The 23,482-nt window shown below is 37.1% G+C and overlaps 1 protein-coding gene across 2 annotated transcripts in view; it reads right to left on the reverse strand.

Moving 5' to 3' along the window:
* LOC121419398 (pyruvate carboxylase, mitochondrial-like) overlaps positions 1–23,482 on the reverse strand; it is a 52,340-nt gene that overhangs the window by 15,613 nt on the left and 13,245 nt on the right. Inside the window, exons 6-13 of one of the 2 annotated variants that reach the window (XM_041613852.1) lie at positions 21,820–21,937; positions 15,509–15,779; positions 8,761–8,923; positions 6,970–7,152; positions 6,149–6,386; positions 5,142–5,171; positions 1,990–2,214; positions 925–1,081 (exon numbers count right to left, since the gene is read on the reverse strand). In XM_041613852.1, the coding sequence (XP_041469786.1) occupies positions 925–1,081; positions 1,990–2,214; positions 5,142–5,171; positions 6,149–6,386; positions 6,970–7,152; positions 8,761–8,923; positions 15,509–15,779; positions 21,820–21,937 (1,385 nt within the window). The remainder of the gene's footprint in view (positions 1–924; positions 1,082–1,989; positions 2,215–5,141; positions 5,172–6,148; positions 6,387–6,969; positions 7,153–8,760; positions 8,924–15,508; positions 15,780–21,819; positions 21,938–23,482) is intronic. The other variant, XM_041613853.1, reaches the window with a different exon arrangement.

The following is a 23,482-nucleotide window of genomic DNA, read 5'->3' on the forward strand; positions in this document are numbered from 1 at the left end:
TAGAACATCAGACAGCATTAGCTAATTTAGCCATATGACTTGTTTATTTTTGTAATCAAGTTATTTAATGTTCAATAAATGTACATACTTTAAATTGCAATTCACAATTTTTTCCATGTGTCCTTATTCTTTGATTGAGTTGAAATGTAAGTGAACTTAGATCACCTGACAACACAACATGGAAAATGAAAGTGAGTACAGTATTGACATGGAGCTAATCATAAAGTTTTGATGACAAAATTGAATTCTTCAGGACGTTTTTAGCCAGAAAATGATCTCTCATTAATCAATGCATTTCATTTTCGTCTTAGGCATAATATGATCATATAATATACTATTAACCGTATCAGACATCTAAGCTGGTCATTTACAAAACCGTGTTGCCCTAGATTTTCGGAATATTTGGAAGGGATAGGTATATTTACTGTATATTGCTCGGTCTCTATGTGTGTATTTACTTTGCATACAGAGACGACGCAAAATATACCTTTGTATTTTCCCTGGTCTCTCATCCGGGCATTTGAAGATGCGTAGAAATAGATACGCTTCATTATGATCTGTGCAGCAAAAATATACATCAAAATAAAGACAACACTGGATCTGGGTGCTAGATATGCATCCACAAGTACATCATAATGGTTAAGTGCAGAGCCTGCTCCCTGAGAACCATATTCTTGAAAGAAATATCTAAATTTTCATGATTTTTGCTCTAAATGTCTGGTTTGGATATCAAAAATATTGACTGGCTCTCCTTTCGGGGACCATCAAATATATTGCCCTTAGAAGAACCATATTGCCCTTGTTTAAAGACTCTGACCAATGTGATTCTTTTGTGGGCAACATATTTTATGTTTCCCTCAAGGCCAGTCAATATCATATAAATATGCTTCAAGGTCAAGGGGTATAGTGTAAAGGTAAACTTACTTGTACACAACATTATCAGGATATGAAGTATACCCTACAGCATTGGCTCCTCTGAGAAGCATCTGGAATGGGATGTTTGGGATCAGTTCTCGTAACGTCTCTAATCTCTCCCAAGGACACTCATGAAGAAACCGCATAGCAACATCAAATGTAGCACCTATCAATGAAGCATGGACATATCAAGATGTCTTATTCACTCGAATCCAGGTTAGCTGCATAAAATTAGCAGCATGTATAAAGATCCTTCACTGAACACATGTTGAAATTCAGAGCTCAAAATGTGGAAAAGGCAATGCATATTAGATGCATGTGGTGATTAAAGAATTGTGCTCCTGTGCTTATTTTTTTTAAAATGAATCTAAAATGCTTACATGTATGATATCGGCAACAATTGAACATCGGACTACAATCTGACAAATACTAACTAGAGTACAAAAACCAAAACCCTTTTCTAAGTTAAAAAAGTGGAACGCCTCTGGCAGTAACGCCTGCATTATGCAATTCCATATAGCATCAGTGCTTCATTTGAAAATAGCTAATAGCTAGAAGAAAACACTAATACGATAATGAAATATTATGTCCATTGACCCAAAATGACATTTGACCATGATCATGTGACCTAAGACATGTGCAAATCAATCATTCATACTTGATTACCCTTATGTCGATGTTTCATGAGCTAGATCCATGAACTTCTAAAGTTATGATGCCAATTCAACACATACTCCCAACACAGCCAGAGTTTATTGACCTTTAAATGACCTTTGATCTTGGCCATGTTCCTGAAACGCACACAGGGTATTCAGGGATACATTGCTGCTCTTATGTCCAAGTTTCATAAAGTAGATCCATAGACTTTTAAAGTTATGACATAACAAAACTTAACCTTGGTTAAGATTTCAATGTTGACGACGCCGCCGTCGGAAAAGCGGCGCCTACAATCTCGCTGTGCTTGCAGGCGAGACAATAACACATATTTCACTAAATCTCTGAAGACAATAAGAAATTCCAGGACAAAATAAAATGTGCTTGATAAATGAAAAAATAAATGAAAAAAAAAATTACCTCCCCAGTTTTCTAAACTGAACAAGTTCTGAAAGTTGTGTGCTACGAAGGGTGAGATGTTCTTCAGATCATAGGTTCTCACACGTGTTGCTAGCAAGGATTGATGTGCATCTCTAAAGGTGGTATCTGTCAACATCAGACCAGGATTGTTCCTCACAGCCTTAGCAAATGCTTCAGGCCCTTCCCGAAGTAAGATGTCTCTCTTTCCCACAGGTACTGCCTTGTCTGTTGGGATCAAATAATAGACGCAAGATTAGTTGAACTCTCCCGGTACCTTAATAACCTTCTGTAATCATTGTTGAGATTAGGTGATGTACTACAACAACTTTAAATTCATTGAGTTTTGACTAATATGAATTAAAGAATTAAGTTGTTACAAAAATATATCTAACGAATAAACAACAAAAATAAAGAAAACATGGTGGTTCCTGAATTGGGTCGACATCTTTTAACAAATCCCATTGCATGATCTAATCAGTGAATGGTAACTTTCACTTAAATGTTGACATGACCCTGACAAGGTATTCAAACTACAAAAATACCAATAATAGCACCAAAAATAAACAAGACCCCAAACATGATTTAGACACATAACATTGCTGTTGTAGAGTATGTCTATTTTGTTTCATTCATCATGATATTTAAGAAAGAAATGACACACTCCATTTGTATGAGATCAGATAGAATTATAACTTTATATTATACATGTATGTTAACAGGCAGATGTCAAGTACGATACTTCTTGAAAAGAACTTTCTAGGTAATTCCTTACAACTGGAGGACCTTGTGCAATATGAGACTGGCACGGAAGGACTACGAAAGTCATGTCAGAAATTTCTCTTCCTGCATTCTGATGGTGTCTTACCGACCAAAACCTAGCATTCTGATATATAGGTGAACATGAAGATATTAGAACAAAATGATTAAAATCATGGATGTACATGTTCCCACATATAAAGTTACAAACAGTATTGACTTTGTTATTAACTTGATTTCTGAACCATAATCAATCAGAAGCAGAATTGGTATCTCCAATGGAAAAGGAAAGGGATTGGTTCTGAATATATATGCATTTAGTAACACACATCAGATTTACAGGATAAATATTGTACCAGTCATAATAATTATGTCTAATAATAATTTCTATCATTTCAATTACATCAATTGTGGATCTAAAAGTGTCCCATATATATGTATAAAATTAAGTTTTAAAAAACAAAAATACAAATAATGTGAATACCTCCCTTCTGATATTATACCTTACATAAAATGGTACTCTATACATGGTATATCTATATACAATAGGTACAAGGAGGTAATAAAAATAAATGTGTACGGTTACCATTTACATGTATAGCAACAATTTTTGTGATGGAAAAAAGATCCAAGAAAAGTTGAAAATATAATCTTTCAGGAATTGTCATGCACAGTCCCTTAATAGATTTTACAATACATGAAATGGGAAATACTACGGGTTAATTCTATAAAATGGTATCTCTGATTTTAATGGTAATCTTTAAGTACATGTGGATAATAATGATGATAAAAAACCATTCAAATTTGAAACAGTGGCATAGAATTGTTGAAAAGTTAGCATTTGTGAAAAAGGAACTATAATTAATATCACACACCAATGGCTGATTGATAAATAATTCATTGACAACTGCAGAAACTTTCTTCTGCTAATAGTGCTATAGATGAATTATTCAGAAAGAGATGAGACAAAAATCAACAAGCAGAGTAAGCCATTACTGATATGATGATCTTTACAAGTTAGAAGATTGATGGAAGGAAATTGAGGATAATCTAAAACAAGACATTTTCTTGCATATTGAAAACAACCTCAACTTCAAATACAATGGGGGTTTCAAGGTTGGTGATGTTTTTGGTGTTGGAAACACTCTGTACACTGCCTTCTCTATTGCTTTAACACCTAATCTGAGTTTTAAAATAATAGTCTAAATCATACTAATCATACTTCTTATGTGCTGATGTAAAAGATCCTGTCAACACCAACAATGAACTTGAAAATACCTGACAGGTCATGTTCCTATCGGCAGAATTTTCAGACATGAAGGAAATGCAAAAGATGAAACCAAAGGAACGCAAAGTAGCTATTGAATCATTCAGCAATGTGGTTTGAAACAACCAATCATTAGTAAAGAAGACCAAGCAAAGGAAACTATTTCTCAGTTCAACCCAGGAGTAAGTGTACCAAACTGTGATACTGAGGGTGAGTGGAAGGACAGATGAAAAGATGTAATCTCAGCCTGACAACCTATAATTCATGCTGATAAAGAAGACTGAAGGAATGACATGGATTTTACTTAAGATTATTATTAATATTGAAACGTTGAACTTGTAGAATGCATCCAAATTTAGCTTCCCATTCACTCTGTAATAATGCCTGAAGTGAGACAAAAACAATAAAAAAGAAAGGAAGAGAAGAAATATGAGTAGACAGAAAGAGCAACATCACCAATGTGAACACAGGCTTTAATCCTACAATTGATGGCTAATCTTTCACAAGGCAGAAGAAGCAATATAAAAGAAACCTATCACCAAATGTGTACAGAGTCTTGCATCCCATCATTGATCATTTAAAAGGCAGAAGAATTTAGATGTAAATGAAACCAAGCGCCAGAGCAATCACCGCATCTCACCGTTTTGGATTTTTACAAGTCACAGCACATACATGATATAAATATTTCTATCCTCTCTTTTAAAAAATCTGAATACTTCATTTGTCAATAGCTAGAGAAGCTGAGAAGAATCATCTAACCGCAACAAATATTCATTAATCATAACTAAACACATTCTGAATATATCTTTACCAACAGCCTTGAAAACATTCATTGGCACAATTTAAAGCTGCACCATCCAGAATCTTATATAGAATCTTTAAATACGTGTATTGATTAATGAATATATTGATGACATAAAGAATATGACAGTTAACTACAAGTCATAGATTAATACTAATATTAGTTTGAAACTTTACGTGATTAGAAGTTAGGAAAAGAAGAAAGATCATGCTTGCATCACTATGGTCTATTTTTTCTGCAGACTACCCAAAGAATTGGTACAAGAATTTCATCCCAACCAGCATTTATTGGGATGCAAATGCCTGAGTTTCCACAGGTTTAACTCACCAATCACATGATAGCTTCCACTCACTTCTCCTATAATAAGCCCAAGGCAAGCAATTTTAACATTAATTTGAAAATAGCTTAAAATAACTTATTTTCTTGAATCCTACGATTAAGGTTGTACTTATCCTTTGTTTTTTGTTTTTAAAGACAGAATGAGTATTTTAGAAGTATACAAATTAAGGATGCATTTCATGTGAGGATTATTTATGCTCTACTTTGCTGAGCTAGGTAGAGTGCCACTACATCAGGCAAGGAGTTGAGAAGACATTACACATACATGTATGTCAACTGCTGGGTGAAACATAGTATGAAGGCGTTTATGATTGAGGGAAATGTCAATCTCAAATCTATATGTTTGTGAAGTGAGAATGGACACAGCAGTGTTTAAGAATATATCAATTTTGAACTATTTTGAACCAACAATATAATTTTCCTTTGACATTTCCTTGTGGGAAACATTAAAATATGATTACTTGGGATCAATGTATCAGAAGGACTATAAAATGATAATACTCATTCTCTTTCATTTAATAATATGTGGCACTGGCACATTTATCAATATTTTCATGAAAGGATGTACAAACTATGCAGGGCATTTTTTTCCTAGATGATTTTGTAAAACACATACATGTTGTAAATTACAATTTACAGATTACAATTGTTATTGATGTAATGAGATATCAATGACTGCTCTAATCTAGAGGCAGTTATTAGAATCCTGTTAAAGGTAAACGTTTTTCTAATCCTTATTCCTTATACCATGGTCACATCTGTTCTACGGCGGCCGTACGGCGAGTCGAAAACAGCCGTTGGACATATTTTGTCCAACTACATATAAGTGGTTTGAATCAAAATTAATAAAACGGCTGTTTTCGACTCGCCATACAGCTGCCATAGAACAAATGTGACCAAGGTATAACTGCATTGACTCCAATGACATTTGCTACAATCTCCTATATCTACAAGCTTACCCCTATTGAATCGATAAGATTTATAAAGATACTCACCAAATGGTACCTCTGGAATGGGTGGGGTAACATTAGGTGGTCTAAGAGCGGTAGCAAGGGGCGTGGCAGGACCGTTAACCAACAGGTTGCTGAAGTAGTAGAGAAGTTTCTGTGCTCTATTTTGACTTGGTTTGAATTCTCTTGTGAGATGAGGATTCTCATCAATAAATGATGTATTCACCTGACCTGATACAAACTGCTCATGGCGTAACACATTCTCTAAGAATGGTATGTTTGTCTGTAAAGAAAGAATGTACTGATATATTAATTGTATAGCAGTGTCACTTACAACACCAAATTCAATTCTTTGTTTCATTTCCATACAAAATTTACACAAGGTAATATAATTCAGATACAATGACTATGCATGTTCAATAAATTTCCTATAATAAACTAGTTCTTTACAAGAAAAAAAAACATGAGGACAAGAAAAAATGAGGTAAACACATGGGGGAAAAATCCTTTTCGTAATTTGAATTTTTAATTTCAAGTGTCACTACGCATGTCTTTGGATTTTGCTGAGCAATTTCTTTCTTCAGAAGTGAATTACTGAACATTTTCAAAGAAGCTTGATACATACTTTTAATATCAAACCCTCAAATAATTGTCAGTCAACTCTGCTTAAGTTAAAACACATGAACCTATCTTTTAGGAAAACCTTTCAGTAAAGGTCATATTACCTCTATGAAATACATTTTTCACTGGAATATGTACTTGAAAAACCTGTCCAAAACTACCTGTTAAAAAAAACTACAACATCATTTTTTCTTCCTACAATGGCCTCTATAGACAGGTTAACTGAATGTTAAATTGTTTCATACCTTAACACCTCTTATCCTGAACTCAGCCAAGGCTCTGAGCATCTTTCTGACTGAACTCTGATGGTCTCTGGATCGAGAGATGAGTTTCACCAGTAACGAATCGTAGTGAGGGGATACTATAGCACCAGCGAAGGCTAGGGCACTGTCAATACGAATACCCATTCCTTCACCACTACGGAATACCTGAAACAAACAGCCAACAAATAAATTATAAAATGATTAAACTCTATATTTTATATTTTATATTCAGAAGATTTGTCATGATTAAGAAAATGAAAAATCATTCTCCTTGTCATGCAGATTAGAGAGGGTGAGGAGGAGAAGATATGGGGCACAACAGTTGGCCAGGCCAAGCAGGGTTCATGGACAAAGTAGGAGGGGGTGGAAGCCAGAAGGTTGACATGGTCTGTGCTATGGCAGTTGGAGTCACTTTGAATCTCCTTTGTTGTTTGCTCGACCTACGATCTCTTGCCTACCTACATCTGTTAATCCGAGCAACTAGTATAACAAGCCTGACAAGTGTAGTGCCCTCCAGCATATACTTAGTGCCTGCGAGCTTAGCCTGTGTTGTGGGATGTATACTTGGAGGCATAACCAGGTTTTGAAGGTTGCTGAAGAGGCGGTTGCAAAGAGGATTATGTCTCATACTTCTGGGAAGGGTGTTGCTAATAGGGGCATGCTCCATATTGATTTTGTGAAGAAGGGGGCCAAGCATAGATAAAAAGCAAGGTCTATGAGGCCCAGTATTTTATTTTGTCTCCAGCTCGTGAAAGGCAAGTTAGAGTCGATCTGGATGGAAAAGGGAGTTTCCCACTGCATGTGATGCTTATAAATCTCTTAACCCAATATTGTTTTGTGGACTGATTCTGCTAAGGAAGTAATCCTAGGAGAGTTGACTGAAAATGCGGCAGAGAGAACAGGCAAGGGCTGGAATGTATTTTGCCTCCCCTTTTGAGGTTGGCTGTCATGGGTTCATAGCAAAATCATTGCCTAGGTGGATTCGGGAGTTGGGTTTCTCAAATACAGAGAATATGCATGCTTGTAAGGCTGCTTCTGATGCAGCAGAGAAGGGTTCTGCCCCGATTTGGACCAGTATGTCCAAAGGAAGAGAGTAACTATTAATTTAAGCAACTTTTTTTCTTTCTTGTTTCTGTTACCAGATGGGAAGGTGGTGCTTTGCACTGTTAACTCACCACCAAGAGGGAGTATTGTTTATCACGGGCCAAAACTCCCAGTGACTGGTGGAAGAAGAACTGATGACTCCCCCTGGTAATGCATGAGGCTGCGTTCTCATGTTTGTTTAGCATAACCTGTCATCACTAGCAATGGCCAGAAGCTGGTGCTAAATATTTGTCAGATATTAAGGATTTTAATGGCTTTTAAACCTCCCCAAAACATGGCATATTCAGAGATCATCATGATATGATAATTCCCTCTTACTGGTCTAGGATCTTAAGGTAATCCTCTATTGTGCCTAAGACAATTAAACTCCAACACATGAATGTTTGAAAGGTATATCTCATGGAACAACATCCTGTTTCTTCCTCATTGATTTCTCAGTGTTAATCTTTTTCTTCAAAGGGTTCATCCAGCTGAGCCTTTGTGTGTAGTAACATTCATACTTTGTATACAGTGCACATGGTTTACAGTAGAATTGAAACATTGATTTCGAAGCACTATCATAGTGAGAGTGGATCTTTGTTAGTTCAATCAATCAACCAGAAATAAACATTAGTCGTACAGAAGATTGATGGATGATGGGAACATTAAGAAAGAATACCAGGATTATACCTCGATTCTACCGGTATCAGGTTGAAAGTTCTTAGCTGGGTCCTCTGTTGTAATCCTACATTGCATTGCACTCCCTTGTATCTGTACATCATCTTGTGATAGACTAAGCTCTGGTAGACTGTATCCCTCAGCGACCTTTATCTGAGACTGGACAAGGTCAACACTACAAATACAAGGACATAAAATATCAATAATGATAACGGTAATCATTTATTTATTTATTTATTTATTTATTTCAAATATTTAAAAGAAGGGTAGCTCAATCAGCAACAAGCTGGTTTTCGTTGAGGCCCTTCGTGAACAAACACAAATATAAAACATGGTAACATATTCAAATATAAACAAAGAATAGAGCATAAATACTACTATTGAAAAAAAAAAATGAAATGAAATGAGCATAATTAACTATGGAAAATAACAGAACAAATAAAATATAATACTGTAAAGATGTTAACTAAAACTAAACGAAAATATATACACATGAAAAGAGATAAAATATGTACAAAATGAGGAGAAAGAATAAAATAAATTCCACCATTAGTCCCTATTACATATTAAAGGTTTTTTCCCATTTAGCCATTTCCTGTTTGAACTGTTTAATGTTTTCTATGAATCGGAGGTGTTCGGGTAGTTTATTCCAATGTAATGGGCCTGTGACAAAAAATGATTTCTGATAAAAGGTTGTACGAGCATATGGCACTCTGATTATCATCTTATTTGTGTTTCTAGTTGTTCGGGAGGATACTTTCTCTATATAAATAAACTTATCACAAAGCACCTGGGGAGCAGCTTCGTGTAAACATTTATGAACCATTAAGCAAGATGCTCTGAAAAAGACATTGCGTATTTTGGGCCAGGATAATATTTTGAAAATTTGTTCAGATGGAGTTTCCCAAGAGAAGTTAGATACCATGTATGCCGCCCTCTTATGTAATCTCTCTAACTTACTGTGATTAATTTCAGATCTTCCCGACCAGACGGTACAGCAATACATTATATGGGGCATTACAAATGCCCAATATAGCTTATTCAATTGTGCTTTATCAAAATACTGTTTACAGCGACGAATAGTTCCTAGTTTTTGTTTTACAATTAAAGCTATGCTGTCAACATGTTTTTTAAAGTCGAGATTGTTATCTATAATAACTCCTAAACATTTATATTCATTTACACATTCCAATTGACATCCATTTAACACTATCGATAGCATATTGCTGTCTAGTGTTCTTAGCTTTTGTTTTGATCCTAGTAGCATCGTTTTGGTCTTGTCACTATTCAAAATCAACTTGTTTTTATTGAGCCAAGAGTCCAAATCCCTGAGAGCTTTTGACAGTTTTAGCTCGACCTCTTGCTTCGATCCCCCCAAAACAGAAATAGTAGTATCGTCAGCATACATGTAAACGGTGCCATTTGGTATAGCGTTTGGGAGATCATTAATGAATAAAGTGAAAAGTATCGGGGCTAAGATCGAACCCTGTGGCACACCCATTGTAATGTTTCGTAGAGTAGATTTTTCTTTTCCTAATGATACATATTGTTGGCGGTTTTTCAAGTAAGAATCAAACCATTTGATGACATTAGGTGAGAATCCATATTGATATAATTTATCTAATAGTAGGGAATGGTTAACCGTATCAAATGCACGTCGAAGGTCTATAAAAGCTATACCATTCAGGTGTCCTTTATCTACATTCTCTGACCATTGATTCACCATGCATAATAAAGCTGTTTCGCATGAATGCTTAGGGCGAAACCCAAACTGATTCTTATATAAGTAGTCTTTCTGAGATATATAATCAAATACGTTTAAATACACTGCCCTCTCGATTATTTTAGATAAAATCGGCAGTATAGATACAGGCCTGTAGTTTTTCAGTGTGGCTGAATCCCCTCCTTTTGGAATCGGTTGGACTCTGGCTATTTTCCAAGCATCAGGGTATACAGAAGACTTTAAGGACAGATTCAATATATATACTAAGCTTCCGATTACACAAGGAATATCACAAATATATTTCAGTATTTTGACGGAGAGTTCGTCATATCCAGTTGCTTTTTTGCAACTATAAGATTTTATCTCTTTGATGACGAAATCTATAGAAATAATAGAGAAATTAAACAAATCACTTTTTATCTGCTTTTCCGAATTTTCTTCATTAATGTGTTCACACTCTTCGGAATTCTCAACACTTTGTTCAAAATTGTTGGTGAGTTCCTGAACTGAGTCAATAAAATATGTATTGAAGAGCTCAACAATTTCTTTCAAGTCAGATATTTCGGCATCGTTTACGTTCAATGTCATATTTTCAGGTTGCTTTTTCTTAGTCAGACGCCTCATAACATCCCACAATGCATTTGCGTTACCTGATTTAACATCTAATAAAGAGGTAATATATGATTTTTTAAGCTTATTGAGTTCCCTTGTCACAAGATTTCTATACCTTTTATATTGATTCCAAAGATATGATGACGACAGTTTGATTGCTTTTTCATGTAAGTAATCCCTTGTATTCATCAATGCAATTACATCACCTGTCACCCACGGACACGCCTTGTTTCGTATACGTTTTCTTTTGTATGGTGCACATTTGTTTATAATTTCCATCAGCGGCTTGTACCATATGTCCCATGCACAATTTACATCTTCACATTGATATACATCTTCAAAATGAACTTGGGATAATAAAGACTGAAATTCAGAGAATTCAAAGCCTTTGAAATCTCTCCATTCTATAATATTTTCTTTTTGATTAATATCTGTATCACCATAGACAGTAAAAATCATATAGTGATCACTGAAAGATGTTTTTATTACTCCATTCATTGAGTGGTTGTCTATATCAGTGGAATATATAAGATCAATAATAGTTTGTGACGTTGTCGTCACTCGTGTTGGTATATCAATTAATTGATCAAACAAAAAAACCAGTCATGATTTCATCAAGAGATCGAGACATAGAATCAATATAGCATGGAGACATATCACAGTTCAGATCTCCAAGTAATATAATTTCTACATCTGTGTTTGTAATAGCTTGATTTAACATTCTGTTCAATAAATCAAAAAAATTAGACCCCGAGTTCGGTGGTCTGTATATAACACATATAAGCATTGTTTTTGAGTGTTTTATTGACAGTTTAACCCAAAGAGCTTCAATATCGTCACACACGATATTATTTTCATACAAACAATTTATGTCATCTTTCACGTAGAGTGCTACACCTCCTCCATGTCGATTGCGGTCTTTGCGGAAAACATTGTAGTGTTCAATATCTAATTCAGAATCAGATATTGTACCATCACATTTGGTCTCCGAGATGGCAACAACATGGAAAGGATGATTTTGTAGAAAAAAATTAAGTTCAGATACCTTTGACACTAGTGAATTTATATTAATGTGACATAATTTCAAACCCTTATTTGGAATAAATCTAAACAACTTATCCTGGATTCCGAAATATTTACATGTATGGGCCCAATTCACATCATGTTGTGAGTGAAATGAAAAAGTACTCATAGAGCTGTTTTCATCATAATTGTTAACATTTAACTGTGAGGATTGTTTAGAAGGTTCTTTGCTGTCGTGAGGCAGTCCATCCAATCCTTTGGAAACATTCTGTTCTCTGGTTTCCGTCGTGACTTGGTATAACTTCGCCAAGGAAAAGGTGGAGGTTCGTTGCCCATTTGAGAGTCTTCATATGGCGTCCAACGTGGATACAAATCACGAGTTGATGTCAATGCACCCTCTACTCCATTCCATGGGATTCCGTCGTTATTCAGAGGAGGAAAGTCAGCATCATAGGACCTATATCGCGAGTCGTTCGATGCAGATCTCGATGTACGCCGGAGAAAACTGATAATATTTTGTGCGAAGGTGATTGTCCCGGTACGATTTAGATGCACGCCATCTACGTTCAAGTGACGGTCGGGGACGATGTTGTCGTTGCTAATGATGAACCAGCCTCGCTGATTGGCTGAAAGTTTGATAGCTGCGTTCACATCTGAAACTTTGGTGTATTCTCTGTTGTCTTCGTTCTGTCTGTGCATGATGGTTGATGCAGCAATGGTTTTGACTCCTGGAATTTTATTTATTTGTTCAAGAAGGGATATTGTCTTGGCGATTATTTCATCTGCCTCATCGCATCTAATGTTATTTGTGCCGAGATGCACCACAACTTCGCTCACTCCGTATTCATTGGCTAGTTTATGTACATCACTGTACACATCTTCAATCCTAGCTCCATTCAAGGTTCTGCAAACTATTTTCTTACTTCGAGAAAGTTTTGATGGTCTTATTTGTTTAGTCATAGAGTCTCCAATTATCAGCACATCTGCTTTTATTTGTGTCTGCGAAGATTTCTTTGTATTGTGTTTACTTGCTGGATTTTCGTCTTTTTCGTTATTTCCTGTATGCCGAGAGTCGATTGTGGTTTGGACGTCATGTCTCATCATAGCATCTTCTACCACATCAGTATTATCCTTTGCATGTTTAATGTCATGGTCCGATTGAGTGTTATTATCATAATTTCTGCCTGATAATTCATCGTATATTAGTTTTTGCTTGTTTCTGTACTCATTGAGTTGTTTATCAATATCAAATATATCGGTATGACCGATGTGTGTTGGAGTAGGACGGATAACTTCAGGGGACTCTTCATGGGAACAGTTTGAATCAGCAGGTCGCTGAATGGCATCATATTCTTTAATGCAAGCATTCTGTAAGGGAGCGGGTTCATCAGGGCACAACCCTACTAAAAGTTCATTTACCTTCAGTTGCAAATCTTTGAATTCCTTTGAAAGGCGATCCAATTTCAAATGTAGTTCGTAGTCTGTATACAAACAAGAGCTTGCACTTTGCTTCGCGCATGAGCAAGTGGACAAAGAGCAGTTTACCCTCGACTGAGCAGAGGGTGAATCCTTTGATGACGTGTTCTTAGGCGGGGAATCCTTTCGTACTACAGATGAGTCCGTTGTACATAAACAGCTTTTGTGTATATGAATGGGATTTCCTCGTGACTCAACGTCACGGTTGTTTAACATGGGGTAAGAATCCGTTTGGCAGCTATTATCAACAAAATTTGCATACGAATTACCATGACCAATTAAGGTAGTGGGGGAATCCGTTTGCTTGCCGTTGTCATGGGGAGTATGCTCATGTAATCTAGAGTTGTGAAAGTCATGGCGGCCATTTTTTGTTGCTAAAATGCTGTAATGACGGGCAATATCTGTATTCAGATGACTATATATCGATCCTAATTCAGATGTTAGATAATCAATCAATTCTTCATCAAGTGCTGCATTGACAATATCATGTTTCAGTAGATGAGATAAGAGAGTGTTTATACTAGAAATTGTCAAATGCTTTGGTAATTTGCATCTAAATTGATCAGATCCAGGAATTCCATGACATGAGTTAGTTTTTAATTTCGATGCAAGCTTATTTTTAGTCATTTTGCAGAGTGTATTCAATAATCACACTAGTAAGATATGAATCAATCAGTATAAGCCGCAGTAATAGACGAATAGAGTGTAAAATTACCGATTTGTGTTTCCAAGAGTTCAGGAGGTTCCTGTGTATACAGATGGGACTATGATGGAAAGTCGTATATGGAGCACGGAGAGACTAAGATCAAATTCACCACAAAATATCACTCAGAATTCCAGTGAATATGTTTCCAATATCACGAATATATTTCCAAATAATAAAAGAATCCACCAAATCCAAAAATCCACTTATAATCGTAAAGAATGCTATTAAATCATGCACTTTGTCCGAGACTTTGACGAGACTTTGAAGAGTCAATTTATGGAATAAATTAATCATAATAACAAGTGGAACACCTCTGGCTGTCTTGCCTGCACTATTCAATATAGCAAGAATTCTGACTTTGAAAACAGCTATTGAATAATTATTAACCAAAAGAAAAAACTAATATGATAAAAATGATAACTTTCAAAGTTATGATACCAATTCAACAAATAGCCCCAATACGGAAAAAGTTCATTGACCTTAAATGACCTTTGATTTTGGTCATGTGACCTGAAATGCAGATGATGTTCAGTGATACTTAATTGCTCTTTATGTCTAAATTTTCATGAACTAGATCCATGAAATTTCAAAGTTATGATGACAATTCCACAAATACCCCCAACATGGTCAAAGTTCATTGACCTTAATCATGTGACCTGAAACTTGGGCAGGATCTTCAGTGATACACTATTACTATTATGTCTATGTTTCATAAACTAGGTCTACATACTTTCTAAGTTATGATGACATTTCAAAAACTTAACCTTGGCTAAGAATTTGTCGGGAAACCGGCGCCTATAGTCTCTTTCTGCTATGCAGGCGAAACAAAAATCACTCATTGTTTTGCAGATGTATATTTTTAAGAGACCTATAAGTCAGATATGTACATGTAAGTCAGTTGACCCAGAAATAAAGACGTAACTTAAATTGGTCTTTGTAATCGGTTTTCATTCTCAAAATGAACCATTGGGAAATCCATTGTCTTGGAGTTAAATATGAGATACATAGGAGTGGCATAAACATTGAGTATCCAAAATGCCTTAAGTACCATTCTATACGTCAAGTGACTACAGTCCATTAACCACTAAAGTCAAAGCAATTCTAAGACCAGATTATGCCAAACATGTATCTACTTTTTCCAATAAAGTTAAAGTCCTCAAGTTCCGATGTCCCAATAGATTCAACTTATTAAGCAGATTCATCCGTACATACATACATACCCTGTAATTTCTTCAGTGACAGTGTGTTCCACCTGTAATCTTGCATTGACCTCTATAAAGTAATGATTGCCTTGTTTATCAAGGAGGAACTCAACAGTCCCAGCATTCTCATAGTTGACTGACTGACAAAGTTTAACAGCATCGGACGTCATTTTGTTCCTCAGGGCGGGGTCAAGCATAGGGGCAGGGGCTAGTTCAATCAGCTTTTGATGTCTACGTTGCACAGAGCAGTCACGCTCATAAAGATGGATCACATTTCCAAATTTGTCACCTGTGATTAACATTAATATGATGGGTTAATGACTTGGATCTTGATGAATATGAATGATCAAACTGAGGGGGTGAAACAGCTCTGTCCCTTGACCCCACTACCACACATTTTGACAGAGCTTACATATTCTAATCTTTTTGCCTTTCCTAACCCTCCCCTTTCCCCTTGTCATAACAACCTCACAGTAACATTGTGTTATACCTACTTCAAATGTTTCATATCATCTAGGATGGTTTCCCAACTAATTTTCATCTTCTTGTATCTGTTATTGCTACATAATTGAGAGCTTTTGCATTATACCAGAAAACAAACATGAATGGGTCAAAGAGACTCATAAAATCAGTTTACAAATGACATGCTACAGGTGAGTAAGTATAATATATCACAAATATTTTTTTTGTTATATAATATGCATTGCAAATATTTTCATAACTGCATTGAAGAGAATTTTCCAATATACTGCCATATCATTTCCAAATAATAGGCATACTTATATAATATTGACTGGCCTTGAGTGAAACATCAAATATGTCACCCGCAACAAAATCATATTGGCCTACAGACAAGGGCAATATGGTTCTTTTAAGGGCAACATATTTGAGGTTTCCAGAAAGAAGAGCCAGTCAATATTATCATCATTACCTAAGGCTGTACAATGTGTAATTTTATTTCGTAATTCTCCTGGAGAAATTACAGGAGATCCCGCCCGCGCATGCGCAGTCATTACGTTCGCAGCATTGTTTTGGCAGTCATTTTCCGCCATTTTGGGTAAGATAAAAATTGTTTTTTCTTACCCTTCTTCGAGTTGGTTGCTGGAATTAATGTGCTAGAACTTTTTTCTTTAACAACCTCCTTCTAACATCGACTTTTGTTTCGAGTTGGAGTACTTCCTGTCGGAAATTAGATCATGAATCGTGATCTCTTGAATGTGGATACCAGCCCGCCGGTTTCTCCACCGGACCAGACGCTGGCGAAGCCGGGTGCAGGGACCCGTTCCGCGAGCCAGCAACCAGCTTCGCATGATAAAGGAGATATCAAATCTCCGTCGGGCTCTTCGGGCATAGGTACCGATATGGCACTATTGAAAGCCAAGCCCAATAAAATTGTCAAAAAACATAAAGACAAAGGAGATATTAAATCTCTGCCGGGCTCTTCGGGCTTAGGAACCGATATGGCACCATCATCAAAAGCCAAGCCAAAAAAGAATAAACCTTCCCCCTCAACTTCAAACTCTGAGTTCGAGGAGAGACTTACTAAATTAGAATCGCTTTTGACTAAAGCACTGGAGAACCACTTACCAGGTCAGCCATTATCAAGATAATATTCCTTCTGAGGCTGAGTCTTTTTACGATGATAGTAATTATGGCTATGATGATCAGAATTCTCAGTTTCACGCAGGTCAGGTCCATGTGACCAATGTCAGTGATGACTATTCACAAGCACCAGATTTCGAGAGTGGGGAAGGTGAATGTGATGTGGGCCAAGGCCCAAGCATTCCGGCATTAGCCGCTAAGTTTGCCCAGCCCCAAGAGATGGGACAAGCAATTGATGATAACCTAGCGATGTCTGCATCGTATTTACTCTCCAACAAGTTGGGTGAAAAGGCTCTTGAGGAGTCTTTGGGGAAATACCCCCCACCCACCAATTGCCCCTTGGTCGATGTGCCAAGAGTTAATGGTCCCATTTGGGACAAACTAAAACAAGTAACTAGACAAAGAGACCTGCAACTACAAAAAATTCAACGTTCACTAACCAGAGGTTTGACAGCATTTTTGCAATCTTTAGACCCGGGGAATATTTCTGAAGCTCAACAAGATTGCCTCGCTTTGCTCAGCAATGCCAATTTTGAGCTAAATTGCACTAGGAAACGTCTTATCAGACCTGATATGAAGTTTACACCATTGTGCAAATCTTCCCAAGTGGGCAAGTTCTTGTTTGGAGATGATCTTGCTAAGCAAGTGAAAGACCTGAGTGAGCAACAAAAGGCAGCTGCAGGGATGATGAGAGGTCAATTAAAGGACAAGCAATTCAAGACTCACTCATATCACCCATATGCCAGGAATAAAACCAGTACCCGTGAATTGGGATGGGCGCAATCAGCCCAACATGATTTGTGGTCAGGCAACCCAGAGGGTCCTTTTTTAGGGCAGCCCCAGTGGAAACGACGCAAGAACAAGGGTCAAGACCAGTGGCAGAACCCAGGCTCGCAGAGCAGAATGCCTTCCCACAGCCCCTTTCCCCCAAAGCAGGGTGCACCTTGGAAGAAAACAAAGTAACTACTTCTGCTGAAGAGGTGAGTTTACTTAATGATTATTCAAAGTTTCCTATTGGTGGCCGACTGAGGCATTTTGTAAACAATTGGAGAAAGATTACTTCTGATCACGTTATCTTATCAGCTGTTGAAGGGTATAAATTAGAATTTGAAAATGTATCTATTAAACCATACCGTTCACTACCCCCACGCTGTTTTCACATCAGAACAGCTGAAGTAATTAAAATCAATCAAGAAATTATACACTTACTTGAGAAAAGGGTGATTGAACAGTGCTCCCATGAGAAGGGAGAGTTTGTGTCCAACATTTTTACTCGGCCCAAGAAAAATGGTGGGCTAAGAGTTATTCTGGATCTTTCTGACCTGAACAAGTATATGAGCTATCAGCATTTTAAGATGGATAGCATACATACAGCAACACAATGTCAGAAAATTGTTTTCTTGCCTCAGTGGACCTCCGGGATGCTTATTTTTCGGTCCCAGTTCACCCTTCAGATAGAAAGTACTTAAGATTTGGCAAGACACTCTTTTTCAATTCACTTGTTTACCAAATGGTTTGAGTACTGCACCACGGCTCTTTACCAAAATTTTGAAACCAGTGTTCGCCACACTGCACCAAGCAAATCACATCTTAGTGGGTTATCTTGATGACACCATCATTATTGGTAACAATAAGGCCAAAGTACACAAGGCAATTGATGCTACGGTTAGCCTTTTATCACAGCTTGGGTTTGTTATTTACCCTGATAAGTCGGTACTCAAACCATTACAGGAACTTACTTAAGTTACTTTCCTTGGATTTGTACTTAATTCAGTGAATATGTCCATTACACTTCCTTCTGACAAGGTAAATGAAGTTAAAAAGTGTTGCTTAGACCTCCTCCAAACTAACTTGCCTCGTATTAGAGCAGTCTCCAGAACAATTGTAGCAACATTCCCTGCTGTCCAATATGGTCCGCTTTTCTATTGGGCTTTAGAATCAGACAAAATTGTAGCACTGAAAATTAACAAAGGTCATTTTGATAGATCCATGCAACTTTCGCAGGCAGCTCGGTATGATCTTGAATGGTGGATAGCAAACCTGCACATTGTATACTCGTCTATTCAGAGAAAAGAACCGGACCTGGAGTTGTACTCCGATGCAAGTGGTTCGGGATGGGGAGCTAAGTGTATGGAGCTAAATTCTAGCACAGGTGGGCGATGGAATGCCGAGGAGCTTGTCAAGGCTAAGAATAATGAGATTAATTATCTTGAATTACTGGCAGCCTTTTTCGGACTAATGTCCTTTTGTACATCTATGAAAAAAGTCCATATCCTACTATGCATAGATAATGTAACTGCAGTTACCTATCTCCAGCATATGGGGGGTACTAGATCATGCAGTTGCAATGAAATTGCAAATACAATCTGGAAATGGTGTTTAGAGAGAAATATTTGGCTGTCTATTTCCTATATTCCAGGCAAGCTAAACGTAGAAGCTGACAAGCTGTCTCGGAAATTCAATGATAGGACAGAGTGGACACTGGATAAGCAAGCTTTTAACCAAATTACTCATTACTTTGGCTCCCCAGATATTGACTTATTTGCATCTCGACTGAATAATCAATTGCCAAGGTATGTCTCTTGGCTACCTGATCCTAGTGCATTCTCGGTTGATGCATTCTCTCTAAACTGGGCCAAGTTGAATTTTCATGCCTTCCCACCATTCTGTCTCATACCAAGTTGCTTGCAGAAAATTCTGAATGACAAAGCTACGGGCTTACTACTTGTCCCAAATTGGCCCTCACAGTCTTGGTTTCCCTTGCTCCACATTATGACAGTAGGGAAACATGTAGAAATTAAGAGGAGGAAAGGTTTACTAACTCTACCTTTCTCAAATGTCACTCACCCCTTTTGGGATCGCTTTGATCTATTATGTTGCAGGATCTCCGGAAACCTTTCAAGAGACTGAATAAAAAGACTACGGAGATCATAATGTCTTCATGGAGAGACTCTACTAAAAATCAATACTGTATCTACATAAGAAAATGGAAAAAAATTTTGTTTGGACAAAGGTTGGAATTATGTTCAATCATCAGTAGAAAATTTATTGGAGTTCCTTACAAGTTTGTTTGAACATGGAGCTGGTTATAGTACCTTGAACACTGCAAGAAGTGCTTTATCTACATTTTTAGTTTTAGATGGTCCTTTTACGGTGGGAACTCATCCCTTAGTGCACCGCTTTATGAAAGGAACCTTTCAACTTCGACCACCCAAACCCAGGTACACTCATATCTGGGACGTTAAATTGGTGTTGAACCATTTAAGGAAGCTAGCACCTGCGAAAACCCTTAGCCTCAAGCTTTTGAGCCTGAAACTTGTCACCCTCTTGGCACTAACCTCAGCGCAGCGGGTGCAGTCGCTTCATCAGTTAAACATTGAGCAAATGACTCTTAAAGATAGTGGAGCTACGTTTTGGTTTGGTCAACTACTAAAACAAGACAGACCAGGACATATCACCGGAGATATGACGTTGGAAGCTTACCCTCTAGATAAACGACTGTGTGTACTTCATTATCTAAAACATTATATTCGAAGAACAGAACGTTTGAGGGGATCAGAAAAATTCCTTTTTATCAGCTATCAGAAGCCTCATGGGAGGATAAGTAAACAAACCATCTCCAGATGGATACGAGTAACTCTAGCTGCAGCTGGGGTAGACACTGATATCTACAAGGCGCACTCAACGAGGGCTGCGTCGGTGTCAGCAGCTGAGAGGTCAGAAGTTCCCATCGCTGCTATTCTCAGACAGGCTGGATGGTCTAGTGAGAAAACCTTTCAACAGTTCTACCATAAGGCTTTGGATCAGAAAAGTGACTTCTCAGCCTCCTTGTTAGGCAGTGCCTCATCCTCGGTTGTATAGAGGTATTATGTTTTGTTCACACCAGGGTTGTGACTTGGTGTAATTTTGGTATCAAATATGCCTCCTGAGCTTTGAAATCTCCTGTAATTTCTCCAGGAGAATTACGAAATAAAATAGAAAGATTAAATGAGAACAAAGTTTGAAATTTAATATTTATTTTATGAGTAATTCGGAGGGAGAGATTACAGGCCCCCCGCTCCCTCCCATTACTCTAAGGCGAAATTAGCTCTAACTTGTTCTCATCTTAGTTTAATCTTTCTTGCTGTTTTATCAGGAGCCATATTTGATGCTTTGAATGATGACTGCGCATGCGCGAAGGGATCTCCTGTAATCTCTCCCTCCGAATTACTCATAAAATAAATATTAAATTTCAAACTTTGTTCTCATTTAATCTTTCTATTATACTTTTACTTTAAAAAATTTATAAGCCTGTTTACTAATCACTACTTTAGAAGTAATCCTTGCTAAGCAACTGTGACGTTAATTGTTACCTTCCAGTCATGTATCCTATGCATGCACATACACTCAACGCGTAGAAATATTGCGCTTGGGTTACGTTTGTGTAAGCCTTGGCCGTGCTGTGGATTATCTACAATGCGCTGGTTTATAAACTGGTTCCAGCCCGATTTAATGAGTGATCAAAATGGGCTCCTACTGCGCAAGCGCACTAGCAGAAATATAGCCAATATTACCCTGTTTTGTACTGGATTCCTATGGGCAAAGCCCGGGAAGGCAACATGACAAATGTTAACCTCGTTGGTCTTGCATCGAAAGTAGCGAGCGAAATATGGCTTTTATTAATCTGCTAAAATGCCTTGTATAGGTAACAATCTACATTATTACCTAGTAGTAGTACATGTTCTTACCTAGTACTTGTACTTCAATATGTCTTGGCTCTTCTATATATCTTTCAATGAACATTGATCCATCGCCAAATGCTGCTAAAGCTTCAGACGATGCTCTTTCAAAGTTCTCTGTCACTTCCTGTTCAAACATGAGACAAATAAACATATCAAATATTCATGATACTTAGCAAAAAATTTGTTCAAAATTACAAGTCTTGATTCAGAGTGGAGTTAACCCGTTGCCAACGGGAGCCGGATATATACGGTTCCCTAAAACTTATTCATGTACGGGAGCCGTATATAGTCGGTTCCCCAAAGGCTATTACTCGCATCCATTTGCAGGCTTTAAAAATACAATTTCATACTATGTTTCTGCCTTTTCTGTGTTATAATTACAATGTCCATTAATTAAACTACACATTCCAGAAAGTCATACGTTTTTACCTTTTGTTTCTATAGTTTATAAAGCATTATAAAACGAGTTATGCTTCGAAGAGAGTCCAATATTGGCGTACAGTGGGCATTGCCGCGATGGAAGCTTGATTTCAACGATTTTCAGTTTCGCAGAACCACGTATATACCGTAATCAATAAAAGTGAGGGAAAACAAAGGGAGCAGCGAAATGCAACCCAAAACGCGCGCAGAGCTGCGTGCGTGCGCTGATATGATCAACGATAGATCGAAAACGATCGATACTTTATAAGATTGCTTGTGAGGTTTCAAAAAGTCCGGGGTTCGATCCCGGCCGCGGCACCTATATGCCCGTGAGCAAGGCATTTAATCTACAATGCTCTTTTATCCTGCTTTTCAAATAAATGAAAATGCTATATGCATTACTGCTAACTAGGTGTGCACTTCTTTTTTAAAAAATGGCGCCGTTGATAAAATATAGGAAGAAGAAAAATCATGGTTTCAGTTTATAACACATCGATTTTTGTTTTCTTCTTTCATTTAGGTGCATTATTTTGCTTCTTGAAAATGGCTGTCATAATATTCAACTTCATGAACTGATCAAGCTAGATCAAACTAGAAGAGAGTACACGACTTTAAGTTGATATCGATTTCTATAATCCTAAACAAAAAGTGTATACAGCTGGCTATTGAGAATACCTCGGATCGTACGTACACTCTATTTTGTTCTAACGATACGGATGTGGTAATTGATGGAGGCATGGCCCCCTTTCCTTTGAAAATCACAAAAGGGCATCCAGCGAAGGTCAATAAAGTTGCCACTTACTAACAATGTAAAAGAGTGACTTGAAAGGGAAGGATGTACGGATGAATTCACACTTTGTCAGTTTGGTTTAACACCAAAGAGTGATAAACGCCGTGACATAGGCATAATCATGCTAATGAAGACTAATATGTGTTATTTACGATGTACAAAGTATATGAAGCATGTTTTATCCATATCAGTAATCTCATATGAATTTTCGAAAAAATCTAAGGTTTCCCCAATTGATTTTATTCTGATTGAGTATGTTATCGTGGTTTGGTTTGACCTGCATATAAAAAAAAATGTGATGCGATAGGAATCCAGAGCATGGAGTAAATATGCATTCCATGGATATATTATTCGAGAAGATAGAGGGAATGAAAAGCAGAATATATTAAAATAAAATATTTATGTTTATGTCTGCAAACAGGCCTATAATGCTTTTCACGGAACAAATGATGTAAGCCG

Source organism: Lytechinus variegatus, chromosome 7, assembly GCF_018143015.1.
Source record: "Lytechinus variegatus isolate NC3 chromosome 7, Lvar_3.0, whole genome shotgun sequence".
Lineage (NCBI taxonomy): Eukaryota > Metazoa > Echinodermata > Echinoidea > Temnopleuroida > Toxopneustidae > Lytechinus > Lytechinus variegatus.